A 21470-nucleotide genomic window follows, 5' to 3' on the forward strand; every position below is an offset into this window, starting at 1 on the left:
CCTAGACAGGTGTCCTCTTCGTGATTACTTCCATGTATTGCAACATTTTCTCGTATGCATTGTGAACACACCTAAAAATAAAATATTACCTCTCGCATAAGAAATTCCACCCGTAGTATAAGTGGCCCTGGGGTTTTTCGCTTTTTCCAGTCTGGAACATCAAATTGTAATACTAAGAATTTTGCAGAAAGTTTCTACAAAACACTTTCTCAAATACCCACTTGCCACCATGGAAGTTAATGATAAGAATTCTATGACGTGTTTGAAGTCGAGTGATTGGAAGAATCATAAAAAGAACTTCTCCCCTCTGGAGAGGCTAAACACTGTACACTGCCTATTACAATTTTATAGTGAATTTGATTTCTTATGAAAGAGCACTTGGCTTCAACATCCTGTTCCAGCAACCTACAATTTCTGGAGTTGTTCTAACACCTCTACTAAAGGCTAACAGAGCTCATATTTTATCTGTGTCATACTCAATATTTTGAATATTTCTATTGATTTGCCATCCAAGAAAAGCTCCACATTTGTAATCCATGAGCAAGATACTATATGCATATTAATATTGGCAATGTAATTGCAGAGCAGAGTGATGCTTTTAAGATGAATTACAATTTGGGAGTGAAGGAAATGGTAAAGTCTGCTGTTTCCACTCTGGCAAATTACCTTCCAATCAGCAATTTTCACTGAAGCTGTGTCTGTTCTGAAGCATTATAATAGATTTCAGCAGCACTAAGAAAATAATCTACAGGAGTTCAAAGAGAATTTCTGTTTAGGAAAATTTACAGAGTCAAAAGTTCTTATTCCTGTGCTAAAATCTGATAACCCAAAGATTTGTGGTTGCTTCAGACATAATTGATGTGATTCCTTTGTTGTGATTATAATGTGGGAACTTAAATTAACAGAGGTAACCATCAGGTCTAACCCCATTTATAAAAAAAAAAAGTAAGCCAGAATAAATGGACATCATTGATAAGTGCATGAAACTCACTGGGAGTAGAGAGGGAGCAAAAACTTTCTAGTAGGCAAAAAAGGAACAGCCTTGTCAAAAGATTTAGAAATATAGTTCTCATGTTTGAGAAACATTCCATTATGGTAATTACTAATTGGAGCAACATATAGAGGCATCTTAGAAGGGCTATCTCACTAGGCCACATTCTAACTGACTCAGAAATGAAAGGATACCTGTACAAAAAAAGGAAAACTTTATTTTACAGTTTTTTTGGGAACCTTTATAATACTACATTTCTCCTAAGTTAATGTTTAACATAACCTGTCCTCAGGCACAACAAAATATATCAATTAACAGGTTAAAAGGCGGTGTGTTCATCTTTGTTTACATACAATTTAAAATGTTCCTCCCTTTTTCTAATATTATTAGCAATTACAGGAAGCCTGCTTGGTCATTTGAAATGCATGCTAATAAAAAAAAAATCCAGATGTAGGATGCAGCTCATGTTAAATACAAAGTACAATTTACAAAACATCTGGAAACTGGGTAGGTAGGATTACAGTCTTACCATAGTACCATTTCTAACAGCCTTAATACAGGGGGAATGGGGAAATTTTCAAGGTAGCCAAATAAATTCTACATCACAAAGGAGAAATTAGCACAGAATTTCTAAGCATTTCTTCTCCCTTTTTTCTTGAAAAGAAAAACTTCCCCCTCAGCAAACTTACCTCAGAGTATCTCCCATGTGAGCCTAATTGAGCCATTTGTGCTATTAAATTGTAACATTTTTTTTAATCTCAGAAATTTGGGCAGCAATAAGGGCTTTGTAGAGAATTTTGAACCAACTGCAGAAAACCAAATCATTAGTAATCCCCAAAAGACTCAAGCTGTCAAATGCAGGAACGCAACCTTATTAAAAAGTACATATATTCCATATCCCCAAAGCTGCACTTCAGATACATAACTGCACCACAGCTGTTTTTCTGGAAACATCTTCCCTAAGCAAAATCCAGTGATTGACCACAGAAAAGAGATCTGATACCAGCACTGAGAAATTAATAAGCTTAACCAAAGGTTGGCCTTTCCATTTAAAAACAAAAATTGTTTAGCCAAAGAATGCAAACTCCCTTTTTTCTTGGGATTAATTTATTAGCCTATCAGACAACATTAAAGGGAAATGGATAATAAGGTATTTTGGAGGGATGGCATATACTCAAAATTACTTTTCATGCATGCTGCATTCTACATTCAGCTCTTTCCCTGACTTAACTATGAATATCCTCTCAGTGCTGTTAGAAGACACAATAAAGAATTTGCATACTGCAGATTCTACTCTTAAAGACAAAGTGGTTTTTAAAAAAAGAATGGGGACCTGCTCTGCAGCACACATTCAAATACTGTGGGAGAAGATGATGCTGGCACAGGCTGATATCTCCTGCAGGAATTTAATTGTTTCACTATCCTGGCCCACCATATTTCTTCAGGACAAAAGCGGAGGTATGCCAGCTATACATTTTGCCCTTTGGCAGCAGGTGTTCATTCATTCCTGCTAGTGAGGAAAACCCCTTCAAGGAAGGGGTCCCTCGTCTCTTGCCCCCAAGAGACCAGCCTAGCTAAAGGCAACACCAGGCTGCTTTAAAATCCCCATGTGCTCGCTAACAACCTCCCACTTCACAGCACCAACAACTGCTCCTTAAGGTGGCCCATGATGCCATCCTTAACAGGTGATGCTTCACAGGTCGCACCACCCAAAGACTCTGCTTCAGTCTTCTGCCCACAGCACCACCGGAGCCGGAGTGAGATTTTGCAAGAGATGCCTAGTCAGTATTGGATAGTAGCTTCGGTGCTGCCAACACAGCCCGGCACTTTCAGCCCGCTGGCTAAGCAACCCTGTCCAGTCCACCTTAAATAGGGCCCAGAGTTACTAACTTTCCGTCTAGACTTTGGTGTTTGTACACAGCAGAAAATGTGCAAGGCGTTAAAGGTGCAGCGACCCGGGATGGAGCATTCCTGGGAGAAGAAGAGGAGGAGGAGGGCGGGCGAGAAGAGCGCGAACGAGCAAAAGAGCAAGTTCAACTCTGGGCCCCGCCGCTTCGCGGAAGGGTAAAGGTTAGCGGTGGAAGGACAGGCCCTGGCGGCGATCTAGCCTGGAAGAATAGCCGCTAAAGACGTGCAGATGAGTCGCCGGGTGTTGTCGCTCATTTCCCTTACCGCTTCAATCCTTCTCTGTCGGAGAAAAAAGGTCACTCCGCGTTTCTCCCAGGGGGAGCCGCGCCACCTGATCGCTTCTGCTTGCATACACAAAAGGAAGCAGCAAGGAGAGCGAAATTTGGGGCACTCGCGCATCAGTTATGCTTGTCTGCGGCATTCATACGAGTAGGATCATCTAGGCCTACTATTGTTGCTTGTGCATTGGGCGCTGGTTGGAGGTGCTTTTGTTTCGTCCACACGACCTTACACCTCCGCCTTCCTTACTTCCCACCGTCCTCGTTTCGTTAGCTTGGGCAGGTTTCCTGATCGGATTGGCCCCTTGGGGGATCCTTGGCTTTGTTTATAAGATGCACACACAGCAGCAATAGTCGTCTTTGTGTCTCTCTTGGTAGTAGCTATGGTATATGAGAATTCCCCTCCCCCCCTCTATTTTTTTACACTAGAGGAAACTGCCAGGTTTGTTGGTTGTGGCTTTGTTTGATTTTTAACAACTTATTTTATTGAGGTAAAGAACAGGCAGCATTGCCAATGATCTTTTGTTAAGAGCCAGGAAGAGAGGGGTGCAATTGCTCTGGTCCTCCCAGATGCTTTGATGGTTTCATCACTGATTGGGGTATCCTTTTGATTTGGCTGCAGGGCAGGGGTTGGCAACCTGAAACAGTCAGAGCCATTTGGACCTGTTTCCCACAGAAAACATTGGGAGCCACAAAACTGTTCTCATGCCCGTTTCCTGAGCGCCCACAAAATTAGCATATGTACTTTGAATTAAAGGTTCTGTTTTATTCTGAAACTTTTCTTGGATTTATCCATGGTTGGCCCGCTGGGGGTCAAAAATAAATTGCGTGCTGGCGGGTGTCGCACATTGGCGGTTCTGACATATTTTGAGCAACAGGGAGCAGCAGGTTGCTGACACTGTAGGGTAGAGATGTGGGGTGGGCAAGCACGCTGTTGTGCTAGTTCTCCTTTCTGGGCAGATGGTTCAGATCAATGTTTACAGGAGGGGAGAGGTCCAACTGAGAACCCCTGGGGGGCCTGATAGATCACTCCTCTTTAACATCTATTTGAGGCCATGAGGCTATTGGGAAGGCTATCCATTAGTTTGGGGATAGGTATTATCAGTAAGCTGATAATACAGGTAGACCTTAAATTATGACAATTGAGCTCAAAATCAAGAGTTAAGTGAGCCATGCCCCATTTTATGATCATTCCCCACTGTTGTTAAGCAAATCTCTAGTTATTAACGGAATCATGTAGTTGTTAAGTGAATCTGACTCTCCCCCCCCACCCCCCATTGACTCTGCTTCCCAGAAGCTCCCAAGGAAGGTTCCAAATGACAATCCTGGGAGCTCAGGACATTGCAACCATCGTAAATTCATGTCGGTTGCCAAGCACCCAAAGTTTGATCATGTGACTCCGAGGATGCCGCAACAATCCTAAATGTGAACTACAGACATTCTGACTTATTGGAATCCCTTCATTGTATCAAGTGCTCTTTTGGGGGGGGGGGGGGCATAACATTGTAGTCGCACAAGAGATGTCAGTTGAACTAGAAGAACAGATACAGGTAGTCCTTATGACTACAATTGAGCTCAAAATTTCTGTTGTTAACTAAGTTAAGTTTGCCCTATTTTACGATCTTGCCTCAGTTGATAATTTGGTAACCCAGTGTTAAGTGAATTTAGCTTCCCTAGGAGGAGAAGCAACTTAGAACTAAGGAGAAATTTCCTGGCAGAACAATTAATCAGTGGAACAAGTTGTCTCCAGAAGTTGTGGGTGTTCCAACACTGGAAGTTTTTAAGAAGAGTTTGGACAACCATTTATCTGAAATGGTATAGGGTTCCTGCCTGAGCAGGGGGTTGGACTAGAGGATCTCCAGGGTCCCTTTCAACTGTGTTATTCTGTTCTTTTCTGTTCTATTCTATATTAAAAACTTTAAGAAGACATTGAAGAAAGAAATGGATGAATGGGTGCTGCTGTCCATTGCTGTTTCTAAAGATCCTTTTAAAATGTGGAATTTCCCCCCTACATTTTAATGATATAATTTCCAATATTCCCACAGTTTCTAATTCTTGAATTTAAGTAGTTGGTCCTGTATGGTGAGAAAGTGGACAGAGAGAGAAGATAAGAGTATGGAAAGAAAGAGAATAATATATCACATCATACTATAGGAAAACTATTTTTAATAAAAACATGTAAAATAGATTATTAGAAAATGTGAGAATGGGCTTACTCAAACTCAGTGTTAAAACTGGCTGGCGGCTTTGCAAGAGGTGAGTGAACAAACTCCTTTTTGCCAGACCCCTGTATAGTGTAAATGCTCTTTTTTTATTTCTGCCATGGGAAAGTTGATCATGCAAAGGTGAACATCAAAGGCTGTCTGAATGATCTTGACTGCTATCCCATTGCACCCACAATCTCCCATCCCATCATCATCATCATCCACACAGAATTTCTCCAAGCTTATTTTTATTATGATGATTATTGGTGCAATCGATTGTGTATTCAGGGTATGCATTAAGGCAACAGTAGCATTATAGTAGAAAACTGGGCTTGGGCTGTATGCCCCCCTCTCCCTCCACAGAAAGAGGGAGAAATAACATCCGAGCAATTTTGTCTATGTTGAGATATTGTTAGGGAAACGCCATCATGCTTTCCCTGGATCCTCTTTCAAGGTCACTGTCCGATTGAACACCAGCTGTAGGAGAAACAAGAAGCCATCAGTATCCTCTCCTCCATCTTCATGTCCATTTTAGAGAATGACCCTTCCTTCCTGTTCCTAAAACTTTGTAAACGGGGGTCAGCAACCTACAGCCCATGGGCCAAAATTGGCCTATAATCCATATCAATCTGCCCCATGGTCCCAAAAAGAAATGTACTGTAATCATCTGGCCCACAAGAATGTGGGAGAGATGGCTTCACTGGCTGCCTCAGTGTGGCCTGCTTGGTACTGGTGGGAGCGAGCCATTAGGCCCAGGCAAAAAATGACAGTGGCAGCATAGTTTAAAAATGGAGAAATGATAGTAGATTTTAGGAGAAGCCCTCCTACACTACCACCACTCACAATACTAGACAACACAGTAGCAACAGTAGAGACCTTCAAGTTTCTAGGTTCTATCATATCTCAAGACTTAAAATGGACACCTAACATTAAAAACGTCATCAAAAAAGCACAAGAAAGAATGTTCTTCCTGTGCCAACTCATAAAGCTCAGGCTGCCCAAGGGGCTGCTTATACAGTTCTACAGAGGAATTATTGAGTCTGTCATCTGCACCTCTATAACTGTCTGTTTTGGTTCTGCAACCAATTAAGACAGACACAGCCTTCAGAGGATAATCAGAACTGCAGAAAAAACAATTGCTACCAATCTGCCTTCCTTTGAGGACCTGTATATTGCACAAGCCACAAAGAGGGGTGTGAAAATATCTACAGACCCCATGCATCTTGGACATAAACAGTTTAAACTTATACCCTCAAAATGATGCTACAGGGCACTGCACTGCCCTGTGTCTAGTTGTTCTAACTAGACACAAGGACAGTCCCCCTCCCAAGCCATCACTTTGCTAAACAACTAATTCCCACAACACTGTCAAACTATCTAAAAAATCAGTATTACCATCATCATTCTCATCTTCCCTCTTACCTATCTCCTTATGTTCTTATGACTATAACTTTGTTGCTTTTCACTATTGTATGTAAACTGAGAGCTTACGCATCGGAAACAAATTTCTTGTGTGTCTAATCACACTTGGCCAATAAAGAATTCCAGTTCTAATTCTAGTTCTAGTTTCTGGCTTCTACACAGAAGAAAGTTGCTTTATCAGAAAAGTCTCCTCCAGCTCTTGCAACTTTGTGGAACCTACCTTTGCATTTGTGCTGTCAGGATCTAGTGAAAAGTACCCCAGCCGCTCAAATTGGAATTTGGTGAACGGCTTGGCTCCATATACAGATCGATCCACCAGAGCCTCTTCAATCACATGAAGGGAGTCCTGGAGTGGAAGGAAAAAGGAAGACAATGCTGAAGTTAAAATAACTTCTTTTTCTTCACTGGCAGATTTGCTTAATGCTCCTCATCCCAACAAGTTAAAATCCACAACTTCTTCAAAGCCTTAACTCTTCATATCAAGATTCTGGCATGTCTTCACCAGTATTGGTGTGTCTGACTTCTCAAGAAATACACTTTAAGGGGGAGGAGCCAACATCACAACGATACGGATGTGTGGTCTCGATGCTCCGAGACCGCAGCCGGTACTTTTGCCGCTGGGTGGTCCAATTGGACCTAAACTGTCCCGCAGAGATGGTGAACAGGAAGAATACGTCTTGCTGATCTCAGGGACATCGCAAAGTCCTTGATCGATGCAAGAGAAGTTCTTCAAGCCGGCGACAAAAAATCCAGCCAAGGCTGAAGAAGTTGGGGTGGCTCCAAAACGGAAGGATACGGAAAGAGAAAGTGTTTCCAGCTGGTGAGGAATTTTTACCGTTTTAAAAAGAGACTGCCTATAAAAAACTTAAAATTTAAATTGGAGAACAGAAGAAATAAGCGACGGAATTAAATTTGGAATGGTTTTGGACCGTGGGTTATCTTACTTTTTAAATGCTATCTTCATGGATGGAATTTATGCAAGCCTTTTAAAACAAATGGATTAAGTTTTCTTCTTCTATTTTTTTATTATTCTTTGTAACCTATGGACTAAAATTCTCCTCTTTCATTACTGTGGGTGTTCTTCTAACTCATTCAAGAATCTGACTTTTTTTTAACTTGAAATACAAAAAAGAAACAAAAAGAAACAAAAAGAAACAAAAAGAAACAAAGAAAATTGCAACAAAATCACTGCTACTCAGAGGCTGGAAGGTTTGTGTATTGGAAATGAAACACTCTTGTTTTTCTCACTGATTATCCTGGCTTGGCATTCCAAGGTCTTGCTGCTTGTTTATAGAGAGTGATAAGAAGAAAAGCATACAGATGTCCCTTTGAAGTATATCTTTAACCAGAGAAAAGTGAAAATAAAAAGTTATTGTGAATCTATGCCTAATCTTATTAACCTTCCAAGCTAGAGCAGCAATGTTTGTTACCTAGAGATAATGGCACAATTTCAACAGCAGAAAGAAACTTTAAGTCTGCAAAATATATTCTCAGAAATACAGAAATTATCAAATACATATGAGAGGATAGAGAAGAAGCTGGAAGACTTAGAGCATCTAACAGCAAAATACGATGAAATAGAAGGAGGTTTATCAAGTGGAAAAAGTGGTGGTTAAAACCCTAAAAATTGAAGAGGAAAATGAATATAAAGAAATTAAATTTGCTGATATTTATGGTGATTGGTTTGTTTCTGAAAATGGAAAGAGTGGAATACTGAAAGAGGAACTAAATGGAGGGGAAATCTACCCCAGATGGCAAGATATAGGAGAAGAAAAAATAAAAGAATTTATGGATTTAAAGAGAGAAATTTTATTAGCAGTATCATTGATAACACTACTGACAATCAAAGATAAGCTGATTAAGGAAACAGAAGAAGGGCATCGAAATTACATGAAAGATTTTATAAGCAAGGAGTTGCTAAGAGGAGTCCATACAAAGTTGATTAAGGAGATGATTAAAGGACTGACCCCACAAATGGCAGAAGATTAAGGAGATGATTAAAGGACTGACCCCACAAATGGCAGAAGATATGAGATTGTTTTGCTACTGGAAAGATACAGGTTAATAGATGGAAGAGCACAATTTAAAACTAGTTACACTTAGTGAAATTTAGTTACAATAGATATAGTTAAATAAATAATTGATAATGTTACTAATGTATACAATGTGTAGTGTTATGATAAGTAATAATTGGATATGAATATTGAATGGTACCAATTAAAGGAAGATTAGAAATTCTTTTGGATTATATATAAAGGTTAATAAAAAGAACTAAGATACAGTTAAAGTCTTGATTATTAGGAGGAAAATGTTATGATACAAGATATAGTTAAATAAAAGAGGGATAAGGATAACAACGTATATATAGGTATGGGTACAACATAAGAAAACTATATGTAAATTGTAAACAGTGATTTGGAAAGGAGGATTAGAAAATTTTTGTCATTAAATATTATGGATGTTTAGCAAGAATAGGACATAAGGATTCAGAATTAATGGAGATTTTAGAAATAGTAAATGAAATGCCAGTATGTAGTTATGTATTAAATCTTGGTATATTTTATGATGAAGGACGTTTAAACAATTATAGTCAAATGAAAATGGAGGTATGATGATGGTAATATGTATAAATATCTGAGTTAAAATACTTGAGTTAATATGAATTATGTTTGTTGACTGTGGAAGAGATGCACGAAAGTCTTTTTGTAACCAACTGATACACTTTCTACAGTATGTAAAGAAGGATGTGTTGTGTTTGTTTTAAAAAATTAAAAAAAATTATTAAAAAAATAAGAAATACACTTTAAATTAGGACGGGTGTAGGAGCAAACAGACTCATTTTGATTAGCACATTCCAATTCATAAATCTTTCCAAACTCTACGGTATATTCCTAGAATGGTTGCTGGCATTCAGTAAGATTTGAATTGAATTTTTCTTCTCTTCTAATTGGAGCCTGCATTCTTTCGAATTTTCTTGAGTATTATTTTTTTAAATCAACTCTTTTCATCTCTACTTTTATCCTTGAATCTTGTTTATTACAAACATAGACTCCCTTGTTTTTTAATTGTTGCAATGTTTTACTTTTTGAATGACAAAAATCATACTTCCTTAATTGCAGTTTATTATCTTCTTTGCACTGAGGAAAAGCAATCTAGCTTTAATTTAAGTTTGCCCATTCCAGTCCTATGTGTTAACAATTGTTCTTGGCCCAGAACTCACAGGATTGATGTCACTCAGGAACCCTCCTGGCACTTCTGTGGAGTCTTCTGGATTCTTATGCAGGAACCTGTTAGTCAAAAAGTTAGATCACTATTAGTATGGAATTAGGAAAAGAGAGTCAGTTTAATGGTGAAGGCATTAGGCTAGAAACCAAGATACTGTGAGTTTGCTTTAGCTATGAAAGCCAACTGGGTGACTTTGGGCTAGTCATTCTTTTTCAGTCCAACCCATCTCATAGGGTGGTTGTTGTGGAAAAAATAGGAGGAGGAATGTGTGTTGGATATGTTCACCCATCTTATTTGTAAAAATAATAAAGGCAATATACAAATAAATAAAAACTTTTTTTTTTAAAGAGACTTCTAAGCAACTACTTCTTGCATTTGACAATCCTAAGCTTCTGGAGAACAACTGGGAAATATATGTAGTTAATTTGGGAAAGAGAAAGACCCAAATTCAGATAGAGAAAAGTCAACTGCTGTGTCATTAGAACCTTCAAGGGAGGAATTCAGATAGAATTTATACACCATAAGGAAGAGGCTAATATGATGTCCCCCCCCCCCAAAAAAAGAACAATTTAACAATCCTCTACTGTAATACTCACAGCTGCTCATACTGGCGAACCTCACACACAAGAGGATCTGACACCCAGTGGATAAAGGCCTTGGGCTTCTCTGCTGCTTCTGACTTCGTGCAAGTCACTTCTACCTCTTTGACCTGTCCATTGGTATCCTGGGCATAAATATAGAAGTTGTGATATTCTTGTTTTCATCTCGGGCTTCACAATCTCTCTTCCCCTATGCCAGGTGTGTGCATGTGTGTGGGAGAAACAATGTCCCTTTTATGACTTGTGGTCTTCAACTCCCAGAATTCCATGCTGGCTCAGGAATTCTGGGAGTTGAAGTCCACAAGTCAGGAAGAGGTCATCATACCCTACCTCTGCCCTATGCCTTTGCTACATTCAGCTCTGCCTGTTTTTACTCTGATGCAGAAGTTACATTTCTTGACTTTATTCAGCCATTTATCTATCGTTCGGCGTTCTCCTTGTTACCGTATTTCATTTACTATCTGGCAAAAGTCGTTACGGGTAGTCCTCACCTTACTCATTCATTTTAACAATCGTTCGAATGTACTACAGCTGGGAAAAAGCGGCCTAAGGCCTGAACTCACATTTACGACTGTCACACCACCACCACTGTAGTCACACGATTGTAATTTGGGCACTTGACAACCAGCTCACATTTACAATTGGTTGCAGGGTCCTGACATAGCGTGATCACCATTTACAACCTTTTTTGCTACCATAATTTCCAGCAAAAATCACTTAACAACTGTATGAGTCACTTAATATCATGGTGATTTACTTAAGAATCACCGTAAAAATTGCCATAAAATCGGGTCCATCTTGACTTATATCCTCATCGCCTTATCTTGGAAATTTCAGTGCCAATTGTGGTTATAAGTTGAGGACTATCTGTATTTCCCTCTCATTCCACATTTCTCCCCAAGGCAACATTTTGTTCTTTGGAATCACAAATGTGGGGATGGGGAAAAGGTCATAATTACCTTTGGGGGAGGGGGTCCATCATTACTTTGAACAGCCATTAAACAATCGGTCATAAGTCAAGAATTACCTGTAAAACTCATCTAAGCATCCAGAAACCCATACATTAGGCAACTAGGCTTAGTTTATGTCATTCACATGGATATGAGCCGCAGTGGCGCAGTGGTTAGAGTGCAGTACTGCAGGCTACGTCTGCTGATCACTGGCTGCCAGCAGTTTGGCAGATCAAATCTCACTAGGCTCAAGGTTGACTCATCCTTCCATCCTTCCAAGGTGGGTATAGTGAGGGCCCAGATTGTTAGGGGGCCATAGGCTGACTCTATAAACCACTTAGAGAGAGCTGCAAAGCACTGTGAAGTGGTATATAAGTCTAAGTGCTATTGCTATATGCACCCTCTGATCCATTAATGGCCTTCAGGTCAGGAAAAACTGACCACTCTGTCCTAGTCTACAGAAATGGAACTGGTGGTCTCTTAGAAGATGCTGTGACCTCTACTCACCTTAATGATATTCTGAACAGCAATCACGTAGCCAGTGTGCCTCAAACCCACTGGCTGGCCCAGTGCTAACCGCTTGTAGCCTTTATCTGGAACCTGTCAGAGAGAAAATATGAACATCAGCAAGGATCAAATGAAGATCCCTGGGCCAGAAGAAAGCCTCCCAGTTCACTTCAATTACTCAGGGGAGAGAGGATGGTTTAACTATGTGATGGTGAACTTTTCGGCACCAAGTGTCCAAACCAGAACACGCGTTCCGGGGTGCCAGAAACTCAGAAGACCAGCTGGCTGGTGTGCATGCATGTGCTGGCCACCTGTTCTTTGGGTTTCCGGCACGCGCTTGCGCATGTGCCAGCTGGTCTTTGGGTTACTGGGGCTCTGGCACATGCGAAGATCAGTTGGCCAGTGCACATTCATGTGCTGGAAACCAGAAAAGCAGCAGGCAATGGCACACCTGCCCACAGATAGGGCTCTGCCTGCCACCTCTGGCAAACGTGCCATAGGTTCGCCATCACTGGTTTAACCAGTTCAACCACCAGCTGTGGTTATTTCTGATAGCAACTGATGGAAGTGAATACGGTATGATGGCAGAATAACTGGATGTTCCCTTAGCATGATTATGAATTTATACAAGTCTGTACTCCAGCTAATACAGCATGCAGTTGTCTCCAGCTTCAAAGGTAGACAGATGCATTAATAGTGTTTTTTTTCTTTTTGAATGGAAGTTAGAAAGAATGGGGGAGGGGGGAATTTCCAGAGAAAGAAGCCTAAAAGGGAAGGGAGTGAGAAAATGAGGGAGGCCTCTTTTTAAATATGTTCTTAAACTAAAGTCATATCCATAAAGTGGGTACCAAGCCACTTTTAAAATAAGAGGCTGCAAGACCCCAATTTATTTGGCAGCTCATTAACAGTGTGGCATGAGGGCCTCAACAGAGTTGTGTTTGATCTCGGGGGGAGGGGGCGGTGAGTGGGTGGGTGGGTGAAATGTGGCCAGGGTGGGCATGGCCAACTTAATGTAACTTGTGTCGGGGGTGCTTGTGGTGGTCTGAGCACTGTGAAAACAGGCTCCCGAGCTCCATTTTCAGCTGTCCCCCCCCGAGCTCCATTTTCAGCCCCTCCCAAGCTCCATTTTCAGCTGGCCCCTCCCGAGCTCCATTTTCGCTGTCAGAGGCACCGTGAGTTGGTCATTCACTGTTTACAGGGAGCCCCATGAGCCAGATCTAAGCACTCTTGAGTTTGAAACATCTAGTCTAGAATGACTTTGGGAGAAGAAAACCCAAAGAAGCTACAGTATATTCAGCAGGCTTTTTTTGTTGTGGTTATATGCATAACCATATATGCACATATAACCATTGTGGCTATTTTTGTTGCGGTTATATGCATACTTCTCATTAAAAGGCAAATAAATAAATAAATAAATGTGAGAATAAGTTGAGTCAGAGCAGTTAGACAATAGAAGTGATTTCCCAGGAGACTTAAAAGCAGCTAGGAGAACCATCTGTTGAAGATGCTCTAGATCTAAAACCTTGCGTCAAGCAGGAAGCAGTCCAACAAGACTTCTTAGAACTCTTTGATCCTGTCATTCAAATAATAATCTTGCTGTTCTGGCATCATAAACACAATCACGAGTCTCTTTCAAATATCTGAAAACGGAAACCTGCCAGGGCCAGAACCAAGTACACTGCAAATCTTAAGAGCCAACGTTTCATCAAGGAGAAATGAATTAATCCGCAGTGCGGGCATGGCTCTTATCCAGGTACTGCACAAACTACATACAATGTCAGGCAAGAAACAACAAAGGGGATGGCAAACAGCAGATCTATGGCTTTTTAGACGTTCTTCAGAATGCAGAAGGGGCTGTGTGTGCTGGTACTGTCCCCCTGCATTCTCCAAGCATCCCCCTCCTTACACACCATTTCGGTCTTTGAGATCAGAATAAAATTCTACTCATGTCCCTCATATAAAACTGTGTCTGTGGTTATGTGGGAAGCACTACTTTTATTCAGCCGAAATTCCTTTCAATTCAGTTGAAATTCCTTTGAGGCTCTGCTGCTTAAACAGGGTAAGATTTATAAAATGAAAGCACACAGATGAGGGCATTTAAGTGGAGTCGTCTCTCCTTTGAGTCCTTAGGACAGTGATAGCTAACCTTTATGTTACTGTGTGCCGACCTGCGTGCCGGAAATGGCATTCAGAACCATCCCATCTGGAATGTGGACTTGCTTGTCTTTGTGCACGCAAGAGCACCAAAACCTGGAAGAGCAGTGTTCCAGCGCACATGTGCACATTGGCACCCAAACTTCTGGTTTCCAGCACGGGTGCACGCCCGACAAACAGCTGGCTGTCACGCATGCATGCAATGGAAACCCAAACGTTCGGGTACTGGCGTGTGCATGTGTGATGGCCAGCCGGCTGGTGTGCATGCATACACAGGAACATGAGCCAGCGAGGCCACATGTCCCAGGTGAAATGTCTCTATGTGTCACTTCTGGCATGCATGTCATAGGTTCACCAACCCGGCCGTAGGAGCTCCAAGAATGCCTGCATGAAGAGGGCGTCGGAGGCTATGAATAAGCTGTGAATGATGACTATTTAAAATACACATTTTTTTTTAGCTTTCAGGTGGCATGTGAAGAGCCATTCTTAAAACAGGAGTGGATAAGATATGGACTTGGGCAGGATCAAAGTAAGCCACTGATCAAATCCAACTTCTAGCCAAGTAATGGGTGCTGAGCTGGTGAACATGCCTTCCATTTTGCCGTAGCTCCCCGTTTCTAATTCTAAATTAAAAACAAACATCCTCCTCTTCCATAACTTGTAGTGTCTTTCTATTGGGCTCACCTCTCGGAAGTCACTTTGCTCAATATAGAGAGTTGGCTGGAATGGGACTTCATGGAAGCCTTTGGTCTCGTCAGCAGGGAAATTGGGCACACGGATGATTATGTTCTAGCAGGAAGAGAGAAGCATTCCAGTGAGTTCCATAGCCATGAAGGTTAAACCCCAGACCCCCACCCACCCACCCAAGAGGCGAGCAGGATAGATCTTTCATTTTGTTCACGCCATCCCACCCCATCGGATCACTTTGGCTTACTTTGTGTGGTGCTGGAAAATTAGTGATGGTCACCCGTAGTGGTTCCAGGACAGCCATGACACGAGGCGCCTGCTCGTTCAGCACTTCCCGTACACAAGCTTCCAGCATATGAGGCTCCGTGGTGCACTGGGCAACCGTTACACCCACCTGTTGGGAAGACGGAGTCAGCCAAAGAAGCTTCAGGAGTGTTATGTTAGCTTCAGGAAATGTACCAACAAGCAGCTTGGAGAAGGTTTCCAGGAGCTACATTTGCAACATGTTCTTGTCATGTGTTGCTGTGGAGTATCCCCTTTGCCCTTGCTTAAGGATAATTGGGAAGAGGACATTAAGATTGAAGCGGACAAGGAGAGATCCAGTGTCAGACAAAACTGTTTTTAGAAATCTGCTGTGCCCCGCCAGCAGCTAGCAGATCTGGTGGCAGACTCAGACAGTGAGAGGCAGGGGAGGAACATGGCCAGTGCTGGAGTCTGGAGAAGGCTCTGATGAGGGCTTTGCGTCAGAGGCAGAGAGAGGACCAGGGCCATCCCACAGTTATCAGCTGCCTTCGGAGGCGGAGATCAGTGAGGCAGAAGAACAGCTGGAGCCTGTTCCTGATGTGTGCCTGTGCAGAGCTGCCAGGAGAAAAGAACAGCTAAGGAACAAGGGCCAACTCGGGAGTAAAGGCACAGGTAGATGGTGAATGGCCCCTCCCATAGGGAATAAAGAGGAGTGAAAGGGGAGGAGTTTGCAGGAGACAATTTGTTCATTTAATTAGTGTGAAGATTTGTTCGTGATTCTCAGAGACTCCTGCCAAGAATTTTCTTGTACAGCATTGCATTTGGAAGATATCAGCCTGGCAGCTCTCCAAGCCTGATAAGGTCTGTGGTTGTACATTCACCCTTGAAAGACTGTTTGCTGGGACTGGGATTTTGCTGGATGTGAATGAGAGGAATTCACATTAGCTTAATAAAAAGGGGCTTTTGTCGGGACAAGGAGTCTGTTTCGTGATTTTGTGAAGCCTGGGTCAGAACAAAATCCAAAGCAGATGTTGTCCGATTTCAAGCTGGAAACAGCACGCCCAAATTCCCATTGTTTTAAAACGGTGAGAGAAAAAGGCCTAGGATTTAGTCATGGAAGTAGACATATCTCGAAACAGCCTGATTTCCAAGCTCTTCGGGTGGGGAGAATTTGTAAGTAGATATGACTTTTATTTTTTCTGCAATAAAGCAACTAATCTGTCCGTATCATATCATATCTGTCTGCTGGAAGTAAGTTCCGAGTATGTGATTCAGTGTCTGGAGAGTCAACATTTATGACTGAGGCTGACAGAAGTGGAGCAGAGAAAGAAAGAAAGAAAAATTGCCCCTTGGGGTTGCTTAGTAACTTTCAACTGTATTAATCAGTTCCAACTTCTAAGGCGGGTGTTGTTTTTTTCCTCTCTCTCTCCCTCCCTCCCTCCCTTTTTCTAGGATCACACTGCCTTGGACAATTGTTCCTAACCTAGTATCATTGGCTATGATGGCCATAGTTGAAGAAACAATATTCTAGAACAGTGATGGCTAATCTTTTTGTTGTCATATACCAAAAGTTTGTGTGTGCGTGCCCACACCCATAATGCAATGCACACACCCCGCTTTGGGCCTAGCAGGCTTCCCTAAAGCCTCTGTCGACCAAAAACAGTGCCCCGGGGCAACACGCACTGCCCCACCTCGCTCTCCTGCCCATGCGTGTGAGACCCCCCCCAGCACCTATGCGTGCGCATCTCCCGCATGTGCCCCACCCCCTGCACATGCATAGCAGAGACCCGAAAACCAGCTGGCTGGCAGGAGGAGCGCAGTGGAGCTGAGCTGGGGTGAGGGTTCGCACGCCTGCACTCCAAGTGCCACCTGTGGCACAAGTGCCTTAGGTTCCCCATCACGGTTCTAGAAGATCTGGCATGCGCTAGTTGGAAAAGGCTGTCTATAGAAAGAATTTGTTGAAGGTCATAAGCTGGGGATGTGGAGTCATAGTTTACAGTGGTAATGGACATCACTTCCCTCTTTTCTTCTCCAAGTAGGACACCCAAAAGTGGCACACAGTTCTATTATCAGAAGAAATTTCTCTTCAGACTGGCTACTTGAAGAAGAATCTAGAAATCAGACTACAGAATGCCTTCCCTGCCCCCCCCCCCCCCCCCGTTCCAATGCCATCCACTTTTTGTGACATCTAAAAGTAGGAATATTTTTCAATGCATCCTGCTGTTCCCACTGTTTCCCAGTACAACCGGGTTCCTAGAAGGCAATTAAAGAAGGGGCCGACAAAAGACAAATATGCTAAATATTATCACTGATGACGTAGTTGTGGGTCTTCAAGAACTCAATCAAGCAGTTAGGGATCGATCATCCAGGTTGAAACGATGCCCATTAAATCAAGAGGCAAATGAATTAAGTTCATGAAGCCAATGTACAAGTGAACTGTAAGGATTGAGATCAGGGTCTCTCTCTGTGTTAATATCCCAGCCCACAGTTAAGACACCTGACAGACCACTGGCTGAACATAGGCTCTTTACCTTTGCACAGAAGTTGTTGATCGCCTCCGGTGGAAAGCCTCGGCGGCGAAGAGCAGTCAAAGTAAAAAGTCTTGGGTCATCCCAGTCCCTGGAATGCCAACAAGCAACAAATGTAATGACTGAATCTTAATTCTGCTGAACTCTGCCCTCACCAAAACACACCCAAATACAATCAAACCCTCCCTCTCACCTGACAGCCCCTGCCTCAACCAGGCGGATGATTTTACGTTTCGAAACCACTGTGTAAACGAGATTGAGGCGTCCGTATTCCCACTGCACTGGGCAGTACACATCCAAGGCATTGCAGAGCCAGAAATAGGAAGAACGTCTAACAGGAAAGAGGAAAATGACTTATATAAGAGGTCACATTCAAGAAGTAGGATTGATTCCATTTTCAGGCTAACGTGAGCGATGAAATTTTGTGATTTTAGTCTTATGAATTTTATCCAGGCTTCTATGGTACAGACACTTCCCCGGTTAAGAAAATCAGCTTCTACTTACTGCCTACCTACCTACTCGGACAGGCTGTCTGTTGTTAAAAATGGTGGATGGCGCTGTTCTTTCTTGTCCTTCCTTGAGCCAATGAACTGCTGAAGCTATGCAATGTTTTTACGAACTGCTGAAGCCATGCATATTTAATATGCAGCCTGTTTTCAGTGGTTCGTGGAAACATTGAGTAATTTGTTGGCTCGAGGAAGGAGAACATCGTCCACCATTTTTAGTAATTGGCACTGCATTCGTATTTACAAGTTCCAACTTACATACAAATCTGAGTTGAAGAGAGTTAGGATTGGAACTCATTCTTAACCTGGGGACTGTCTGCATATGTTTTCAAGTAAGAGATCTTTGTTTTGAGGGGCCCGGGAGCAAGAACTGAAATGACCGAAGTTGAGACCTAGACAATTGTTTAAGGTTCATTAAAGCTAAGAAATAGAATTCTCTGGATAAGAAACATTAAATGGTAAATTCTGCTTATGTTCAGGGAACTCAAAGATTCTATATGCATAAGTGGAAACCTCCTAAATCTTTGGCAGTACTTCTGTCTATAGGACAGTGATGGCTAATCTTTTTTTAAAGGGGGTGCCAAAACTGGGTGCGTGCCTACCCCCTTGCGCATGCAGAGTCCCAACGGAGTGGGCGGCATACAAATCTATTAAAACTATAAACTATAACTATAAACTGCTTGAGAGACCTCCACGCAGGGGGGAATTTTCACCCTCTCCAGGCACTGCAGGCTTTCCTGAAGCCTGGGGAGGGCGAAAACAGCCTCCCCTGGCCCTCCCACAGGTGGCACACAGAGTCATATTTGCTGGCAAGGCAGCCCTCGGCAGCTCTCAGCTCCGGCGCGCATGCACGTGCTGGCCAGCTGATTTTCAGCCTTCCAGAGGGCTGGGGAGGGCTATTTTCACCCTCCCTAGGCTTCAGGAAAGCTTCCGCAGCCTGGGGAGGGCGAAAAACAGGCCCAATGGGCCAACCGGAAGTTCATTCCCAAACTTCCAGTTGGGATGTTGGGCCTGTTTTTCACCCTCTCTAGGCTCCGGAGGCTTTCCTGAAGCCCAGGGAGGGTGAAAACAGCCTCCCCCAGCCCTCCAGAAGGTTGAAAATCAGCTGGCCAGGGGGCACATGCACGCCGGAGCTGAGGACTGCCTTGCCAGCAAATATGGCTTGGTGTGCCACCGGTTCACCATCACGGCTATAGGAAAAGGCAGGAAAGAAGAGAAGTGACTGATGGACCACAACTCTTTTTCGTCCTTCCCCATGAGCCATGCTACCATCTGATAGAAGATGAACAATATTTGAAGGGAATTAGATTCTCCCACCCTTGAGATAAGGGACCCTTTCAAAGAGCATAGTCTTACCTGGCTTGAAACTCTTTGGTGCAGAGTGAGTGAGTAATGTTCTCCAGTGAGTCACAAAGGCAATGCGTATAGTCATAGGTAGGATAAATGCACCTGTGAAGCCAGAGAAAACCAAAAGCTCACTTCCAAAGCTCTCAGTGGCTTCCGCAAAACAATCATCAGATCCTCCTAGGAATACTACTGTAGCATTGTTGGTCATTGCAGATAGTCCTTGACTGGCAACCATTCATTTAAGTACTTAAGTACTTACTTACATTCATTTTAGTTACTTATAAGTAACAACAGTTACTTATGACCTTTTTTCACACTTACGACCTTTGCAAGCATCCCCACAGTCACGGGATCAAAATTCAGGAGTTTGGCAACTGGTTCCTACTTATGACGGTTGCACTGTCCCGGGGTGACGTCATCACCTTTTGCAGGCTTCTGACAAGCAAAGTCAGTGGGGAAGCCAGATTGACTTAACAACTGTAATTTACCAACTGCAGTGATTCACTTAGCAACTGTGGCAAGAAAGGTTGTAAAATGGGGCAAAACCCAATTAACAACACTTAACAATGTAAATGTTTAGCTCAACTATGGTTGTAATTTGAGGACTACCTGCATTATCCTTAAAATGCTTTCATAGCACTTTCCTTTCTACAATTTTAACTTAATTTTTTATGTGCAAAAATTGTACTTATCCTGGAAGGGGTGGGAGGCAATGCTCCCATCAGAGGAGTCCCAAAGATGTTGGGAGCAGCAGGCAACTTGTTCCACAAATTCCAGACTCCAGCAATAACACCAAAGGCTTAATATCTCTGAAGCCAGAGCCCAAGATTAAGCACTGGAGCAGATCCAACCCAATGAGAACAAGGACAACTACCTCACTTTGCTAGTCAGAAAGAAAACTTCCACACTATCCAATCCCAGTCCCAAAAATGACCACACTAGACATCTATCCCCACATACCATTTGTCACCACTGCGGTGGTGTGGTGTATATTTAATGCGATAAGCAACAGGATCCATTTTTCCATCCTCCATCACCATCTTCATGCGCAACGTAGCCTCTCCCTCTCCAAACTTTCCTTTGCGCATGTCCTGAAGAAGCATAACACATACCAGAGTTTCAAATCACTCAGACAGGAAAACCTCTTATAGAGCGGTATCGCGATGATCTAGAGAATCATCTTCTCTAGAAGAAGCTATGATAGACAGATGTCTAATGAGGGTGGCAAAAAGTGGCACAAAACAGGAGGTTGGGCAAAATATTTTATATTTTAGCTTTTATTTTTTTAAAAAAAGTACAATCATAGCCCCACCCAGAGTTATCCTGTGGTAGGATGGATGGATGGATGGATGGATGGATGGATGGATGGATGGATGGATGGATGGATAGATAGATAGATAGATAGATAGATAGATAGATAGATAGATAGATAGATAGATAGATAGATAGATAGATAAACTAATTTGTCATCAAATGTCAGTGTTGTGTTCTCGAAAGATTCTGAGGACCACCAAAACTGAATGCTCCAGGCACCTCACGGGCTATAATTTCTCTGATCTCATCTGTGTAATCAACTTCCAAAATATACACCACACTGTGAATAGAATCACTATCATGCAACCAAAATGAATGTAAGTTGATATATTTGATTGCAGTGCTAGAAAGTGTTGCTTCAAAGAATATGACACTTTGGGGCAAGGAAAGAGGACTGGCAGAAGGACACATGAAAAAAGGGGGCCACTAAAAATACCAGGGCAGTAAATACGATCACAGAAAGGAGAAAAGAACATGTGTACATAACAATGCTATTGAAAGCCCTTCTACATTTTTTTTCGGAGTCTTCATCAGATAGTACAGGATAATGGTTGTGAAAAATAGTTGTGAAGCAGCGTTCCTTCAAATATCGTAGCTCCAAATTGTG

At 42.4% G+C, this 21470-nt stretch overlaps 2 protein-coding genes across 2 annotated transcripts in view; one reads left to right on the forward strand and one right to left on the reverse strand.

The window, feature by feature from the left end:
• The window catches only part of LOC116502680 (zinc finger protein 420-like), a 474998-nt gene that overhangs the window by 422534 nt on the left and 30994 nt on the right, over positions 1 to 21470 (forward strand). The gene's annotated exons all lie outside the window — the stretch shown is intronic.
• QARS1 (glutaminyl-tRNA synthetase 1) overlaps positions 5798 to 21470 on the reverse strand; it is a 35048-nt gene continuing 19375 nt past the window's right edge. Inside the window, exons 14-24 of the mRNA XM_032208578.1 lie at positions 20510 to 20640; positions 19559 to 19651; positions 17890 to 18027; positions 17700 to 17787; positions 15173 to 15319; positions 14923 to 15027; positions 12085 to 12177; positions 10625 to 10752; positions 10024 to 10090; positions 7024 to 7149; positions 5798 to 5858 (exon numbers count right to left, since the gene is read on the reverse strand). Of these exons, the coding sequence (XP_032064469.1) occupies positions 5808 to 5858; positions 7024 to 7149; positions 10024 to 10090; positions 10625 to 10752; positions 12085 to 12177; positions 14923 to 15027; positions 15173 to 15319; positions 17700 to 17787; positions 17890 to 18027; positions 19559 to 19651; positions 20510 to 20640 (1167 nt within the window). The 3' untranslated portion in view covers positions 5798 to 5807. The remainder of the gene's footprint in view (positions 5859 to 7023; positions 7150 to 10023; positions 10091 to 10624; positions 10753 to 12084; positions 12178 to 14922; positions 15028 to 15172; positions 15320 to 17699; positions 17788 to 17889; positions 18028 to 19558; positions 19652 to 20509; positions 20641 to 21470) is intronic.

Source organism: Thamnophis elegans, chromosome 2 (genome assembly GCF_009769535.1).
Source record: "Thamnophis elegans isolate rThaEle1 chromosome 2, rThaEle1.pri, whole genome shotgun sequence".
NCBI classification, from domain to species: Eukaryota; Metazoa; Chordata; class Lepidosauria; order Squamata; family Colubridae; genus Thamnophis; species Thamnophis elegans.